Raw genomic sequence first — 17,654 nt, 5'->3', positions numbered from 1 at the left:
TTAATTGAGCAAGATGGATTTAATTATACTTAATTGATCATAATAGTAGTTATTAACAACTTAATAATACCAATTAGTTTGATACTAACTGTTGTTTTATAGCCTCTTTAAGATAATAGCTTAATTAGATTATTATGCCAGATTTTCAACACAAATCACATAATAAATCTTTTCAAATCTGTGGCATAAAAGGAGAAGTTTAGAATTGAAAATGTAGGATCATCACAAGAACAAATCCTCAGTGTATAATTCTGATCCTGTTCAGAATCTTCAACTATAAGAACTGAATCTTTTTGAATAATTTTCCATCATTGTTACAAAATTTAACTTTGAGTCTCTGAAAGGATTCTTTCTTTCATTCCCTCATTTGAGAATGACTGAACAGTCTACATTTTTGTTCCTATAAAAGTCTGTCACAAGAAAGAGAGCATAAAATAAAAAGTCACACATTAATAAAATGGGATTGCTCGTGCATGCCTAACCTCAGGCTTTGTTCAAAAATGTCACCTTTTGGACGAGATGTCAGGATATTTGATCGTAACACAGACAGTGGACTCAAGGTGCCACAGCTGGTGTGGCCACAGAAGTCACAAGCATGGAAGTGACATTGAAGAGAGCATGGAAGGGATAGAGAATACAGAAAAGAGTTAGGTTTGAGCTGTAGTGTTGTTCCAGATTGCAACATTCCCAAAGTTTAAATAGTTTCAGGTCAATCTTTCTTCTTCAAGTAGTATCCCTGTGGGTGCTCCACTTCAGGTGCATCTGTGCCCTGCACTTTTGATCAGAGATTTTCGATAGTAGTGCCCATTTGTCCCATGCATACACACCACACATCCTCATTCCCTGCATTGAGGCTAGATGGAGCTGCACAGTTGAACTGCCCTCAGTCCTTCTCAACTGCCTTTGGCCTGAGACGGAATCTGCAAAGTGTGCCTGTTCTCTATTTAGCATTAAGGCAGAGAGTTAGTTTATAATTACTTACCTTTCTTTCTTTCTTTCTTTCTTTCTTTCTTTTTTCTCTTTCTTCTTTCTTTCTTTCTTTTCTTTTTTCTTTCTTCTTCTCTTTCTTTCTTCTTTCTTTCTTCTTTCTTTCTTGTCCCCTCAACCCCCCTCAAAAATTAAAAAATATCTTTTGATTCTTAGATATAATTCGATAGTTTAGAACTTCCCCTTCTTGGGGTTTTCTCTGTTGTTATTTTTCCTTGGGAATGCCAGATACCCCAAGATTGAATAGGTGCCTCTTCTGCCATGAGGCTATTCTGATCAATGATGGTCATTCCTAGAGCCTCTGCTGTTTGTGTGATACCCATATTTCTAGTAAGTGCAAGATCAGCACATCCTTCAAGGGCAGATCCTGAAAAAAAAAGGGAGATCAAGGCTAAACTTCTAATGATGGAGCAGCCTTAAGCCTAGCTTCAGATCCAGGGCAGAGGATCCCCCCTATAGACTTTGTTGTTTTTTTTTTTCCGCCGTCTGCCCTTTGTTTCCTTTTTGTTTTGGGCTGCCTCTGCAGGTCTGTTTCAGCTGATTTTTTCTTTCTTACCCCTGTCGGTGGAGTTTAGGCCCCCTCTTTCTTGCAGGCAGCCGAGAGTCAGATGTTGTTTGTGGCCCTGAGCTGGCTGAGTCAGCTCTTATTTTCGGGCCTAGCCGGAGTGTGGAGTTAACCCATTCTTTGCTCTTTTCCATCTTCCCCCTCTGACCTCTCGTGACCTGCAAAGGAATCTTCCATTCCCCTTCCCAACAGATATGACGACACACTTCATAAAAGAGGCCTGGAATTGCCTTTTATTTTTTTACACACCATTTGAGGGGGCTCCATAGGCCATAGTTGCCAGGTGTTGCCCTTTGCAATCCATATGTGCTGATAGTCCGGGGACACAGTCAGCACATACCGCTTAGCCATGTCATTTGGGGAAGCCACCTCCTATACGTTGCGATGGACCACCCAGTCAGAGAGGCAGCCTTCCCAAAGGCCTGGTTGGATTTTTATAGCAGGGGCTCACACATTCCTATGCCAGCCATCAAGGTGAAGCAGTGACTTGGATGGCAAATTGAATGTTTTGTGACATTGAATACCTCTCCATGTACCCTTCGATTGGCAGTTTATTTGAGCCATTTTTTTTAGGTTTTTTTGTTTTTGTTTTTTTTAGTGGAACCATAAGCTTTGGCATTATGGAAGGAAGTTTTCCTCCTCCAAAGATAGGGGCCACTGTTTTTAGAAATCTTTCATTCCACACTCACTGCCACCATTGACCCTTCCCAAAATATCCTGCAATATTTGCAACAGGGTTAGCAATATACAATGCTGATCTGCCTTCCCCAGGGAACCCCTTGAGGGAGGGGGCCATCGAGGTGTGACATGGGAACCCAGAGAGGGACAAAGGATTCCCACCTTATGCAAAAGATATATAAGTGGGTGGAACAGAACAAAGAGGTCCATCCTGAGAAATCCCCTAGCTACCACCTGAGCTGGAACAAGGGCTGTACCAGGGAAAATGATTGTGCCCAGACTAGGAAGGCATCCAGTCTGTGAAAAAAACATATTGAAACATCTCTGAGGGTGAGATTTTATCTGTATTCAGTTTTATTACTTTACTAGGCTGAGACTTGCGTGTTTTATTTTATTTTGCTTGGTAATTCACTTTGTTCTCTCTGTTACTACTTGGAACCACTTGAATCCTACTTTCTGTATTTAATAAAATCACTTTTTACTTATTAATTAACCCAGAGTATGTATTAATACCTGGCCGGGTGGGGGTGGGGGGCAAACAGCTGTGTATATCTCTCTATTAGTGTTATAGAGGGTGAACAATTTATGAGTTTACACTGTATAAACTTTATACAAGGTAAAACGGATTTATTTGGGGTTTGGACCCCACTGGGAGTTGGGCATCTGAGTGTTAAAGACAGGAACACTTCTTAAGTTGCTTTCAGTTAAGTCTGCAGCTTTGGGGCACATGGTTCAGACCCTGGGTCTGTGTTGGAGCAGACTGGCGTGTCTGGCTCAACAAGACAGGGTGCTGGAGTCCCAAGCTGACAGGGAAAGCAGGGTCAGAAATAGTCTTGGCACATCAGTTGGCAGCCCCAAGGGGGTTTCTGTGATGCAACCCATCACAATTTCAAGGGCAGATCCTGAAAAAAAAGGGAGATCAAGTTTAAACTTCTAATGATGAAGCAAGCCTTAGGTCCAGCTTCAGATCCAGGGGCAGAGGACCGCCTCCCCTCCCCCCCACACACTCCTCCATAGATAGATCTACCAGTACCACTAATGCCCCATCCACATCAAGATCTCAGTCACTGGCGAGCGCTAGAGAGATAGACAGTACCATGGCACCAAGTGCTTCTGTGTCACCAAAGTTTTTATCTCAGTGGTGGGCAACTTGTGGCCTCAGGCCGCATGCAGTCCATCAGACTAATCCGCTGGCGGGCCGTGAAACAGTTTATTTACATTGATCATCCGCAGGCATGGCCGCTCACAGCTCCCAGTGGCCATAGTTCGCCAACCCTGGCCAATGTGACCTGCGGGGACTTGCTGGCCGCCACTTCTCGCAGCTCCCATTGGCTGGGAACAGTGAACCACAGCCACTGGGAGTTGTAGGTGGCCATACCCACAGACAGTCAATGTAAACAAACTGTCTTGCGGCCCACCAGCGGCCACAAGCTTACTCACCACTGCTTTATCTGCATGTGCCTCTAAATAGGAGGAGGTAGGGGGAATAAATCTCCAAAAGGATCTTGGTCACTGACTCACAAGTGGGCTACGGAGATCTCAGGTCCCACGGTGAGCTCCATGCAGGCTCCAAGTGATGCCAGTATTGCAAAGGCAGAGCAGAAACTCAGCCTAAGACACACTTTGTATTGAGTTTGTCTGACTGGCAGAGATATGGGTGAAAAGAGTTATAAGCCCATCCAGCAACAATATCTAAGAAGTAAACTGTACCAAAGACCAATAGACCTTATGTAATAATGAGGGAGTCAGAGCCAATGCACTCACAGGCCAAGCCTCAGTACCGAAGTCACCTCCCACAGGCTCTCTCCAAGGCCAATTTTGTTACCGTCAGTACTGCAAGACTTCAGGTAACCTAAGGACTTGATAGTCTTTTTAGAGCCAGAGTGTCCTGAATTGAGTGCTGGTGGTTTGTCAGCATCAAGGCCCTCTTAGTCACTGACCCCTGTATCACTTAGGGAGCAATGCTCACCCTCATCTACTTTGCAAGATGAACAGCTCCCTCTCCCCTTCCTCACAGAGTATGTGGAAGAGGACTCTTCAGATTCTCAGATTTCGGTGCAGGGTTCCCCTGTCTACTTTGGAACACATTTCTCTCCTTCCTGTCTTAATGTTTTACAAGAGAATAGACCTCAAATGACACCGTCCTGGCAGGAACACAGATGAATGCCTCCACCTATGCCTTTTGGTCTCCCTCAGTGGCCTTGCTGAGATCCATGAGCATTCTATCACCAGCAATTCACAATAAAGTCTTCACACTATGGGAGGGGAACAGAAAAGGACCCATTTTCATCAATCTTTTTTACTACCACCCATGCCAGAGGAAGAGATCTTTGAGGGACAAGAAACAAGGACATAGAAGGAGGTGACACCTCTTAAGAATATTTCCTCTTCTTCGTCTGATGAAACTGTCATGCTTCCACCATCTTCTATGGCAGATGCTTCAGACAGTTTCAGGAACTGATTTAATGAATTGCTGAAATACTTCAGGTTTCAGAGTAGCAGCCGTGTTAATCTGTATTCGCAAAAAGAAAAGGAGTACTTGTGACACCTTAGAGACTAACAAATTTATTAGAGCATAAGCTTTCGTGCATCCGATGAAGTGAGCTGTAGCTCATGAAAGCTTATGCTCTAATAAATTTGTTAGTCTCTAAGGTCCCACAAGTACTTCTTTTCTTTTTGAAATACTTCAGGATCCCTTAGAGGAGATTCAGGAGTTCCACCACAAACTCCTAGATGTCTTATAGACTTCATCATTGATGAGAGTTGCCATTCCAGTGAATGAAGCTCATATGGAGCCTACTAAAACTATTTGGCAAACCCCAGTTATGACACTGCCTACCTGTAAGAGAGTGGATAAAAAGTATTATGTCCTTGATGGGGAATTAGAATAGAAACTCCATCACCCATCTCCAAACTCCCTAGTAGTAGAGGCTATTAAAGAAAGACTTAGCTCTAAGTCCACCTCATACAGCAAGGACCACAAAAGGTTTGATCTTTTAGACCACAAATACTATGACACCTCTTTATATAGAGTCCTTATGGGTGCTCGGCTCTTGGTATGCTTGTTCCTCCTGCATCTTTGATCAGAGATTTCTCTTAGCCGTGTCCATTTGACCTGTGCATGCATGTTACTCAGTTTTGTACTCCATGCTGTTATAAAGCACGGCATGGATGAATGTTTAGTATATTTGTCACATAATTACCTTGCAACACTGGCTACAAAAGTTCTATGAAAACTCCTGTTCTCACTTTCAGATGACATTGTAAATAAGAAGCAGGCAGCAGTATCTCCCATAAATGTAAACAAGTTTGTTTGTCTTAGCAATTGGCTGAATAAGAAGTAGGACTGAGTGAACTGGTAGATTCTAAAGTTTTACATTGTTTTGTTTTTGAGAACAGTTATGTAACAAAAAAATCTACTTTTTTAAGTTGCAGTTTCATGATAAAGAAATTGCACTATAGTACTTGTATGAGGTGAATTGAAAAATACTGTTTCTTTTATCAATTTTTTACAGTGAAAATATTTGTAATAAAAAATAATAATAGAAAGTAGCATTCAATACTTTGTATTCTATGTTGTAATTGAAATCAATACATTTGAAAATGTAGAAAAACATCCAAAAATATTTATAATAAATTTCAGTTGGTATGCTATTATTGTTTACCAGTTCAACTAAAACTGTGATTAATCACGATTAATTGACAGCCCCAAATGTTATATATACTTTTTTATATATATAGCATTTAGATATATAGTTTCTCCCCTCCTGGGAATTTTGACCTTACTGGGAGGGCATGCCCGGTTTTCCTGGTTTCAAATGTTGCCTATCATGTTGGGAGGAAATCCTTGTGAGTGACGGACACTTCTTGTGCATCCGTTGCTTCGAGGAACCACATATTTCCCCAAAATGCAGCTTTTGTCTTGCATTAATGTCTAAAGCCAGAAAAAGCAGGAAGCTCAAAACTTCGACTCCTCATGTTGGAGAGCTTGCTGCGCCCTGTTGGAATCCCAGAAATGGAAACAAAGCCATTTTTGTTGTAACAGTCATTAGATTTTTCCAAATCACTCTCCTCTTTCTAGAGTACTGGATTACCTGTTGGAATACAAGACATTGTGTTTTTCTATGAATTCTATTAGAGTTCACTTAGCAGTAGTAACAGACTTTCACACACCCATAGGTGAGAGGTCAGGTGCAGCGAGTTCTCCGTCATGAGGAGTTGAAGTTTTGAGCTCCCTGTTTGTTTGTTTTTCAGGCAGTCTGATACACCCAGGGGTTTTTTTTCCTCTTTGCTCACCCAACTAAGGCAAGATTCCTGAAAGCTTTGTCAAATATCTCCCCACAAATCAGAGACCCTACTCCTAGGTGAATATTGTCCTTAATTGCTTTATGAAACATCCAGTTGAGCCACTAGCTCCATGCTCATTATTAGATTTATCTATGACAACAGTTTAATCATTACACCCTGGTGTCTGTGGCAAGCTCAGGTGCAGCTGTGGGCAACACAATTCTCTCTTCTGTATTGAACTCTGCTCCAAACCTCCCGTGATAGGGAAATACTGCTTGGAAGTCACCCGAAGTGAAGCAACAACAGGGACACTACTTGAAGAAGAAAGAGAGGTTATTTGCCTTGTGCAGTACCTGGAGTTCTTCAAGATGTGTGATGATGTGAGAGCTCCACTGCCTGCCCTCCTTCCTCTTTTTGGAATCACCTTTATGGGGCTTTGTGGTGGAGAAGAACCTGAGCACAGTTTACCCATGCAACCCCATATAGCCTAGGTGTGAGGCATGAGGATGTGTGGAGCCTATGCATGGGCTGAATGGGCACCACTCTGAAAAATCTTTGATCACAGGAGCAAGGCACAGGTACAGTCAGAATGGAGCACCCACAGGGGGACACATCTTGAAGAACTCCAGTTACTGTACAAGGTGAGTAATCTATTCTTACTTCCACCTTTTACAGAAAAGGTGCCAGGTTTGAAGTTCAAATCTGGATCTGAATTTTGCCAATGCTCAGGCATGTTTGAGTTCAGTTGTGTTCAACTCTTCTGCAAATAAGACTTTTTTCTTAAATTTCAGAGGCCAAACATTATCTGAATTCATTGAAATTTAGGATCTTTTCCTTGGTTTTATTTATTTATTTTTCAAATGCCATAAATATTCAGTGTAGTAGGACATCAACCATTAGAAAACTCACCGCTTTTAGTTTACTGTTTAAGGTAGGTATGCAATAATTTCTCAAGGCACAAAATGGTCTTTCTTGGGACAAACACAAGAATATTAACATATGTAGTCATTCCTGGGAATAAAAAAACAAAAGCAATCTCCTTCCTGTCCCCTTCTGTAATGTTTTATGTGTGACAACTTATGGTTAACACTCTATGGCAGGGTTCCCAAACTTGGTTCACGGCTTGTTCAGGGTAAGCCCCTGGTGGGCTGTGAGATGCTTTGTTTACCTGAGTGTCCACAGGTACGACTGCTTGCAGTTCCCAGTGGCTGTGGTTCACCGTTCCCAGACAATGGGAGCTGCGGGAAGTGGTGGCCCAGCCGTGCCACTTCCTGCAGTTCCCATTGGCCGGGAATGGCAAACCACGGCCACTAGGAGCTGTGAGCAGCTGTACCTACAGATGCTTAGTAAAAAGTGTATCTTTGGCCACCAGGGCTGTACCCTGAACAAGCCGTGACCAAGTTTGGGAACCCGCTCTATGGGATAGTTTACAGTGCCTCAAAAAAAAAACAAGCTAGGGAAGAAATCAGCCCCCATCCCTGAATGGACAGGACTACTGCATGTAGCGGTAAGAAACAGTAAGTTTTTCACTCCTTAGTTCCTCAGCAACATTAGCTTGTGTGCTTTCTGTTAGACCCAATGGGGGGAATCAGCACCAGCAGCTATAATAAGTGTAAGATGATGAAGCTTCACAGCAAATACTTCATGACTAGGAGACAGAGGTAGATGTTCCTCACCTACAAAAACTTACGGATAATTTGTGTGAGGTTTTGCCTTATTCTCTACATTTTACTGCCTTGTTTCTTCATCCTGCAACTCTGTGTGGAGCCAGAATCAAGAGGATAAATAAAGGGTCAAGGTCCTATCAGAAACTCAAAGCTTTGTAGAAGCATACTGTTGGATCAAATTTGTGTTTCCATTATGTAAATATTTTCATGGGATTTTTTTAAATGAAAAATATTGCCATGCAATGGTTGCAACAAGATGCTCCTGCCATGGAAAACAGACAGTGAAAGCCTAGGTCGACTTACTGTGGTGTCTACACCATGCTGGGTTTGACGGGAGACACTCTCCTCTCGTTCCCAGTGGAGCATTGGAGTCAACCACGGAGCACTCTCCATCGATTTAGCGAGTCTTCAACTAGACCCGCCTAAATCGACCCCCAGTGCATCGATCGCAGAAGGGTTGAGCCTGCAGTAGTGTAGACATAGCTGAGTAAAGTGAAATTGACTAGTCTTTTTCACAATTCAGTCTAAGAAATGCAAAAGGGAACATTCACATAATGAAGTTAAAACAAAGTACCTGCCCCACTCCCCACAATCAGCTTCAATAATCTAAGATGCTGCTTGTAACATAGTTAAGGAAGTTGTTGTTTAATATATATATGTATGGATTTTAACATGACTGTCCCTTTATTTACACTCTGATATATAATTGTAGTTGGATATAGCAGTTGCAACTCTTATTGTTATTCTTGCTCTATAGAAGGAATCTTAACTTTCAAACTTAAAATTTTATGCTTACAGTAAATATTCACAAGGAGATTGTTTATAATGATTGAATCGAAACTGAAATTGTTGGAGGCAAGTTAAGTTTCAGTCTTCTTTTTGGATCAGTGGTTTTTCTTTCATTCAGGAAGACCAGATACTTGAGAGAATCCTGATTCCTAGCCTTACTGACATTTGATAAATCTAGAAAAATGAAATATGTTTGCTTTATTACTTTTTTACCATATTGCCACAATCCAATGCACTTTATTTAATCATCACTAATAAATTCCAAGAAGTCTGGGGACACCACATGCAGAAATTTGGAATTCATGCAAATGTTATTGTAATATTAAGGAACCCTTATCCCTGTGGTATATCAAATAGTTATCTGACCTTTCCATCCTTCCACCCTGAATGGCTTTGGGCAATGGATTTAATTCCACATAGACATAACTCATCTTCAAGGTTGTAATTAATAGGTCAGTATTTAATGATTACATTTATGCAAGCACAAATTATGAATCTGAACAATTACTGCTAGTTTGGGCTGAGGCACAATTACCAGGAGTTTAACGACCAGAAGTACTTTTCTGTATGCATTTCTACATTTATAATTATGCAAAAATACTCATCTTCTCCCTTGACCTTTAAAGTACCATATGTGCTGATTGTAGAAAAAGTATTGTAAATGCTTGATGGAAAATTTATACAGTGCATGTACGGTCAGGCAATTGTATCATCTGCAAATGCTAAACAATAATGTTTTAAGGTTGTTAGTCTAATTTGGTCAGTCCCTATAAGATTCAATCAAGCACAATCAAAAGGTACATGGCTGGAACACTATTAAGCATAAGATGAAACAAGCACACAGTGTTAAATTGCAAGAGCTTGGTCTCTTAATATAAAGTACTGGGCAAGTTTCAAAATATGATATTTGCATATGCAAAAACAATATCTCTACTCATATAAATACATTGGTGACTGGCACACAAGTGCATGTATAGACTATTATGAAGCATATCAGCTGTACATGATATTTACAATTTTAATATAAGTACACATATGTACATGTTACTAATTCTAGAGTTGCTGCTCAAAAATATGTGAAGGAATGAATATACCTAAGTAACTTTCATAAACAAGTTATATGGCAGCTTACATTCCTTCAGCGCAGCTGTGGGTGAAAAAAAAACCCTAATAAATTAGGTTTCATATATTTCAGGAAAAATGCTTCCCATTATCAAAGAAAGGCAGGGGTGAAAGTAAGCTGGTATGGGCCAGTACGGCATACCAGTAAAAAGTGACCACCAGTACCAGCCCGTACTCAGCTGATGTTAAAGCACGGCTGTGGCCAGTGCCCCAGACCCTTTAAATCGCCACTGGAGCCCCAGGCGGCACTGGCCAGGGAGTGCGGATGGGCTGACTGAGGGATACTGACCCGCCCCTTCTACCCGAGGCCCCGCCTTTTGCTAGGGTCAGAACCGGCCCCCATACTGGTAAGTGCTTAATGTTACTTTTATCCCTGAAGAAAGGGAAAAAAATTAGACATCTAAGTATCAGATTCTCTTAAAAAATTATCTCTACATATCCCTGTTCTGGGACACACATCCAAAATGCCACACTGGGTTCAAACCTAATAGAAATACTTGAATGCTGACAAGAGAGACAAAGTGGGTGAGGTAATATATTTATTGGACCAGCTTCTGGTGGTAAGAGAGACAACTTTCAAGCTACACAGAGCAACACGGTCACTTGGAACTGTTAGCAAAACTATCATAGTGCATAAGCAAGAAACACTGCCAGCAGACTTTGTAGTATTCAAGTGACTAGTATGGTGTGTGTGTGTGTGTGTATCCTTGTGCACATGGTGTACAAAATCCCTACAGAATCTCTGCAAAAATCTTCTTTCACTTAATAGCTTTGACTACAATTTTGTCCTGCCTCTTCTCCTTAACTTTGGCTATTAGAATGCTTCTAATATGTGATTAGAAGAGTCTGAAGGCAAAACCTATGCAGTGAAATTGAAACAAAGAACTATAGCAGCATTTTTTCCTTCCAACTTCTAAAGAAATGCCATCTTGGGTCCTATTTGAATATTTTAATGGGCATAATTACATAATGTGTAATCTTGTTAACACTAGGCTTGTCCAACACAATTAATACAGATATGATCTTCTACAAAGAATGTGCTACTGTATTCATTTCCCCATTGATATACAGCAGCAGGAACAAGCCACATGATTCTTATAACTTATTGTTTCTAAATGCAAAATAATTATTGTATAATGAAAATAAAATTAAATTAAAAAGTGTATGCCTTCTGCACCTTTACAGTGCTCAGGAAAAAGAAAAGGAGTACTTGTGGCACCTTAGAGACTAACAAATTTATTAGAGCATAAGCTTTCGTGAGCTACAGCTCACTTCATCGGATGCATCCGATGAAGTGAGCTGTAGCTCACGAAAGCTTATGCTCTAATAAATTTGTTAGTCTCTAAGGTGCCACAAGTACTCCTTTTCTTTTTGCGAATACAGACTAACACAGCTGCTACTCTGAGTGCTAAGGAAGACATTCAGAGATTCAATCTAATAAATGTTCTACCAGTTTTTATCAGGGAACTATAGTTTGAACCCATATATTCAAGTAAATGGCACAAATCCTGCTGGAATAATTAAACCATTTCATTCTTTAAAAATGAAAATATGAGAGGATTTAAAATGTCATACTTTGACTATGCAGTACAAGCTTTAATTGTATTTCACCAGAATAACAGAAAAAAAAGCTAGATTTCATGGAAATGTCTTAAATAATAATTTCATGAGGATGGCATCCTTTCCACCATTTTTAAAAATTATTTCATAGAATTTAACAAAGAATCTCTCAAAGATATCTCTCCTATCTAATTCTAGGCAATAAGTTGGCTTTTTTGGGCAGACAAACAAACAAGAAAGGAAATCATTCTCTGTTAAACCTGAGACCTTATTGTTTTCATCCTGCTACATTCTAAAGTGTGGAAAAAGTATTTTGCTCATGAAAGTGTTTAGAATGTAGTCCCTTCTGTTTAAATGCAATAAGTGTGGCATGATTAAAGATTTCATGAAAGGAGTACAAACAAAATTATGCAGAAAATAAACATATACCTCTATCTACAAATGTTGCTAATGTAGGTCTGCTTTTGCTCCCACTGAAATAATTGGCAAAGGAAGACACTTCTTGGAGAATTCATTTTGTGTGTCTGTGGTTGGGAGAAGGAAGAAAATAAAAAAAGACTGGCTTTCATGATCTATGTGTCACCAGTAAAGGCTTCTGCAGCTAGCTCTGTGTTACCTAAGATTAACTGAATTCATGTATTATCCACAGTATCCTAGTACATTACATAAGTAGCCTCTGCTTTTAATTTTGTTCATTTGCTGTATACCTTCCAGTTACAGCTGCAATATGAAGATCCTTGAATCATATTAATCAACCAGCTGACCAAACTTTAGTGCTTTGGTCTGGCTCTTAAACAGAACTCTACGTTCCTGCTGTGCAGAGAAAAGGATGGGCAGAATGAAATTCCAGACTGAGAAGGCTATTGCCTGAATTTGATATTTCTTCATTGTGCTTCCTTTCATGAAGGCAGAATGTTTGCTGCTGGTTGGTTAACGGAACATAAATTAATGTTCTATTATTAAAAGAAAGAAGAAAAATTAAGTATTGCACTAAGTATTTATAGGTTTCAGAGTAGCAGCCGTGTTAGTCTGTATTCGCAAAAAGAAAAGGAGTACTTGTGGCACCTTAGAGACTAACAAATTTATTAGAGTATAAGCTTTCGTGAGCTACAGCTCACTTCATCGGATGCATTTGGTGGAAAACCATTTCCACCAAATGTTTTGCTTTTCCACCAAATGCATCCGATGAAGTGAGCTGTAGCTCACGAAGCTTATGCTCTAATAAATTTGTTAGTCTCTAAGGTGCCACAAGTACTCCTTTTCTTTTTAAGTATTTATAGTTAACAATTTGTTCCTGACTCTGTCTCTTATCTAAATTGAAGTCAGCACCGAATGCTTCACTGATATACATCTTGCAACAATATTAAGCCTATATATAGCAATAACGGGGCCTAATCTTGCAGCTTTAATACATGAGAAAGGTGTTCCTGTTAGTAAATATCACAGGATTGGGCACAAAGTCCTTCAAAGAAACCTATTTTTGTTGACTTTTAGGTCTTGTATCTCCGCCCCCCCCCGCCCCCCACACACACACATCCCAGGAAATTTATTGTTTAAAACATAGTAGGTCAAGAGATAATCACTTTTTCCCCCCACACTAAATCTTACTTGTTACCATTGTTAAAAAAATTGATTTGTTATTCATTAATTTCAATTAGTTTCATCTGCCCTTCCCTCCACCCTGACCAATAATAGAATTGAGTTTTACAATAAACTTCATTTTTATGGAACTCAGACTCTAAAGATATGCCAGTTTATAGCTTGTTGATCAAAAGTCTTCTATTATGTTTATTGGATTTAATATATGATGTGCTATTTCTTTGATTTAGTAATAGCCTAATTAATTTGTCAGACAGGCAGTAATGTGAAGTATGGTATGGTTGTAAAATGTTGCTATTTCTAAATATATGCAGGCAAGACATGATACCATGTGATGCTGAAATGTCTGTCCTGGGTATTTCTACGAAGATAAGCATGCCTACCAATCTCTGGACCAGTTCAGTTTGGCTTGAGACAGGTCCTATATTATAGGTGGTTTGCCTCATCGCTACGCAAAAAAACAGGTATTTTCTCTCTCTCTCTCTCTCATTTTTCTTCTTTTTTTAAGGGAGACAGTAATGTACTGTCTTGTGAGGAGTAATTCTAAACACATACACAGCATGGGTTACACACTATTTTTGCAGTGGAACTCCAGGAGACAGCATTGTTCCCTGGAACAGCTTGTTTGCTACTGACCCATTCCTATCAAAAAGGTGACCATATTTTTAAAATCTAAAACCAAACACTGTTGTTTAAGCACACTTTTAGGATAGTTCATTATTCATAAAAGTACACGTGAAAAATGTTGGTGTCATTTTTGGTGCCTACTGCCAGGTTCTGACACAAGGAAAATGTGCACTTGTTTCTTGCTATGGAGGATTTTTTCCCAGTCATTTTGTTTTCTGAGTGAATTTCTCAGGGAAATACTCATTAATTTTAACTATGAGCAAATGAACAGTTTTGGTAGTGTTTATACTAAATTTACTTTCTTGTTCAACGTAAACACCATTCATCACACCCAGCATTCATTCTACTGGAGCATGCCATCTGATAACTACAGATCAAATTGCATTTGGTATAGTAATATGTCTTTAACAAATACTTTGTAGTAATAAGAATAATGTTTTGACTGTTGTAATAAAAACAATGATATTTCAGGTATCCCAAAATGAATAAAAGAGAGACTAAAGAAGCTCAGTCTGTTTAGTTTACCCCAAAAAAGTTAAGAAGTGACTTGTTCATGGTTTATAACTTAAATACCCACAGGAGGAGAAGATTTCTGATAACAGAGGTCTAGCAGACATAGGCATTACAAGATCCAGTGACTGGAAGTTGAAGCCTGATAAAGTAAGACTAGAAATAAGGCACACATTTCTAACAGTGAGAGTAATTAAACATTGAATAAATTTACCTATGGATGTGGTAGATTCTCCATCACTTGAAGTCTTAAATTAAGATTGGATAACTTTCTAAAAGAAATGCTCTAGTTCAACAAGTTGTTATGGACTAGATGAAGGAATTACTGGGTAAAATTCTACATCCTGTGTTATGCAGGAGATCAGACTACATGATCACGGTGGACCTATCTGGCCATAAATTCTATTAAGTTATTAACTTCCCAGAATACTGAGATATCATATGAAAAACCATGACTTTATTGATAGAGCTAGGACTTGCACTCTCTATCTACCAGTAAAAATAGATTCTCAGGTTATAGGGGTTGTAAAGATATTATTTTATAAAGTAAGATATTCAAATCTACTACCCAGAATTTAAATAGAACTGTTTGGAAAAAGTCATCAATGATAATTTAATCTTTTAAACCAGGTGAATAATGCTCAGTACAAATCTTATACCATGTGGACACTTCTGTGTCTTTTTTATGAGACAAGATCTAACAAAACCCTTTGTTTATTGGGATTTTAATACAAATTAACTACTGCATCATTAGTATTTGAAAGGTAAGAAAGAAATGGTGTCATACTAATTTAAAAATACAGGCAGGGCTCCATCCTAGTCAAGGACACAACACAAATTTGTTCACAGTACTTTAAATTGGGTGCTGGAATGAAGGTACTAAAATATCTACTTTTCAGGTATTAAACTGTGTTACTCTTAATCTTGAAAGGGCATTACAACTTTTGTTTATCCTCCTAATAAAGGTATTAATCTAACCAATTACTCAGAGATAACAAGTATCACTTGTGAATGATTTTCCAGAGCAAAAGTTGTGTCAATGTTAGTGCATGGCTCTTCCTTGAAACACAGCTGCAATTTGTCATCGATGTAGGGTGAATCAGACTTTCATTTATTTAACTGACTCTCTTCTTTCTTGGTTATGCCAAATGAGGGTAAAGATAATGTGAGGTGTGGAAGGGAGACAGTTGATGTGCAGAAGGGGAACTGATGAATTTAGCACAGGTGGCAGGGTATGAATGATTTAACTGCTTCGCTCCTTGCTTTTTATAGGTTGCTTTGTTAGTCACATATCCCACCAATCTTAAACTAAAGTTAACAAATTGATTGAAAGATGAGCAGCAGAGAGAGAGAGATTGTAGTAAATACCCTTTGGTGATATGGAGAGGTGGACAGAAGGCTTAACAGCAGAAGTAGGTGTTAGAAGCTTGTGGTTTAGTAAAACTGTAGTCCTACAATTTGGGATTATTTCTCACAAACTGGCAAATTATATATGGTCATGGCTCCCTCTTATGCTGCCCCTACTAAACTTGTATTGGTTCTTATGTTAATGCAAGAACATATAGCTGAGGTGCCAGAGAAAAGGCAAAGCAGGAAGCTTATAAATAGCTGACTCTAAGGGCCTCATCTTGCTGTCCTTACTCAGACAAAACTCCCATTCATTTCACTGGATTTCTTTTTTTTCCCCCGAGCTAGGATTATAGGACCTGGTCCTTGGTGTGGGTTTATCATGCCTTCAAAAAGATAGATAATGTATGGTTTAAATACCTTTATTTCTATGTTAGATTTTTCAGCTGGCCATGAAGGCTGTTTTATGACAGTTACAAAAATCAGTTTGGGAATACAAACAAAACTGTCCACAGAAAAATGATATTTTGAATCATAGATTGAAATTAATAACATATTATTTCTGAAATCTGAGGATATGTTTTGGTGTAATTACTTCCATGCTATCTTAAGTATCTTTACTAGTTTACTATACTGTGTTCAATTGCAGAGAATTCAAGATCAGTACATTTGAAGGTGATTAAATGTCGTTGTCAAATACTCACACTAAGAGTTGATTGCATTAATCATGTTATTTGTGCTGCTATAATTGCTGCAGTGATTTATGTTTGTGGGTTTACTATTATTATAACACTGAAGATCTTAACTGTCATTATTTCAGATTCCTTCTCTGCATAAAACCTCAGTGTTGTTAAACTTCATAAGCACCAAATACATAAAGCTTTAATAAGAAAGGAATATTTAGGTGCCAGAGGAGCAACTTTCCAAACAAAATGAAGAGAAAATATAAAATGGGAAGTGTGTAGGGAAGTGTTGTTATCCCGTTTTACAGATGGGAAAACTGAGACAGAATATAAATGACTTTTCCAAGATTACAGAGAGTGTTGGTGTCACAGCTAAGATTAGAACTCAAGCATTTTTAGAACTCAAAGCACTTAATCCTTTGGTCAGAACTATAGTACCTGTAGTATAGGTGTCTGTATCTGCATATGGCATGCAATATACTGATGGATATGTTTTTAACCGTGAAGGAAATACACTGTAATATCACAACTATATGTTGCTGTAAAACTACCCATGAAGTTTCAGAGAATTCTAATAAATTTCCCTATGGCCATTCAAAAATATACTTTGAACATACTCCCTTATGCCAAATTGTTAAAATATATAGGGCTGCCTTCTTCTTCCTTCTACACTGGTTTTACTCTGCTTTAACTCTATTGGATTCAGTGGCGTTAAGACCAAATAAAACTAAAGGAACGGAGTGTGAAATCAGACCCATAATTCAGAAATGGGTCACATTTGCCATATATTCTGTCTGTTTGTGGTCCTTCAGTGACACACAGCAGTTGTAATCCCACTTTGACTGACTGGTTAAGTTTAGCATATTCCTGGCCCCTTTTCCTTGCTGGAGTGGCACAAAGCAACTGGACAGTGCTGCTGAATCTAGCACATTCTGTGCATACCATTTGCATTTTGTCATATGGCATTCTCCTTCACTGATGGACTTCCATGATAGAGCTGTGACAGTTTATGCCTTCTGAGGATCTGCCCGATAATTCTTTATAACATTAATTTGTATTTACATAGTGCTTTTATCACCTTTGTGAGGTCATTATGAGGATTATACAGAGGAAGAAAATGAGAGGCAGGGAGGTAAAGTGACTTTTCCAAGATAATGTGCTTTATTAGTGGCAGAGCTGGAATATAATCCAAAATTTCTAATGTTCTGACACCTGAGCTAGATGCTCTCAATC

At 39.0% G+C, this 17,654-nt stretch overlaps 1 protein-coding gene across 1 annotated transcript in view; it reads left to right on the top strand.

Annotated features, from left to right (window-relative positions):
- LOC122459264 (protein eyes shut homolog) overlaps positions 1–14,167 on the top strand; it is a 39,196-nt gene extending 25,029 nt beyond the window's left edge. The window contains exon 3 of the mRNA XM_043510426.1: positions 13,569–14,167. Coding sequence (XP_043366361.1) covers positions 13,569–13,686 — 118 coding nt within the window. The 3' untranslated portion in view covers positions 13,687–14,167. The remainder of the gene's footprint in view (positions 1–13,568) is intronic.
- Positions 14,168–17,654: the final 3,487 nt, after the last annotated feature.

Source organism: Dermochelys coriacea, chromosome 3 (assembly GCF_009764565.3).
Source record: "Dermochelys coriacea isolate rDerCor1 chromosome 3, rDerCor1.pri.v4, whole genome shotgun sequence".
In the NCBI taxonomy this organism is placed as follows: Eukaryota; Metazoa; Chordata; order Testudines; family Dermochelyidae; genus Dermochelys; species Dermochelys coriacea.
This window is presented reverse-complemented; position numbering and strand designations above follow the sequence as displayed.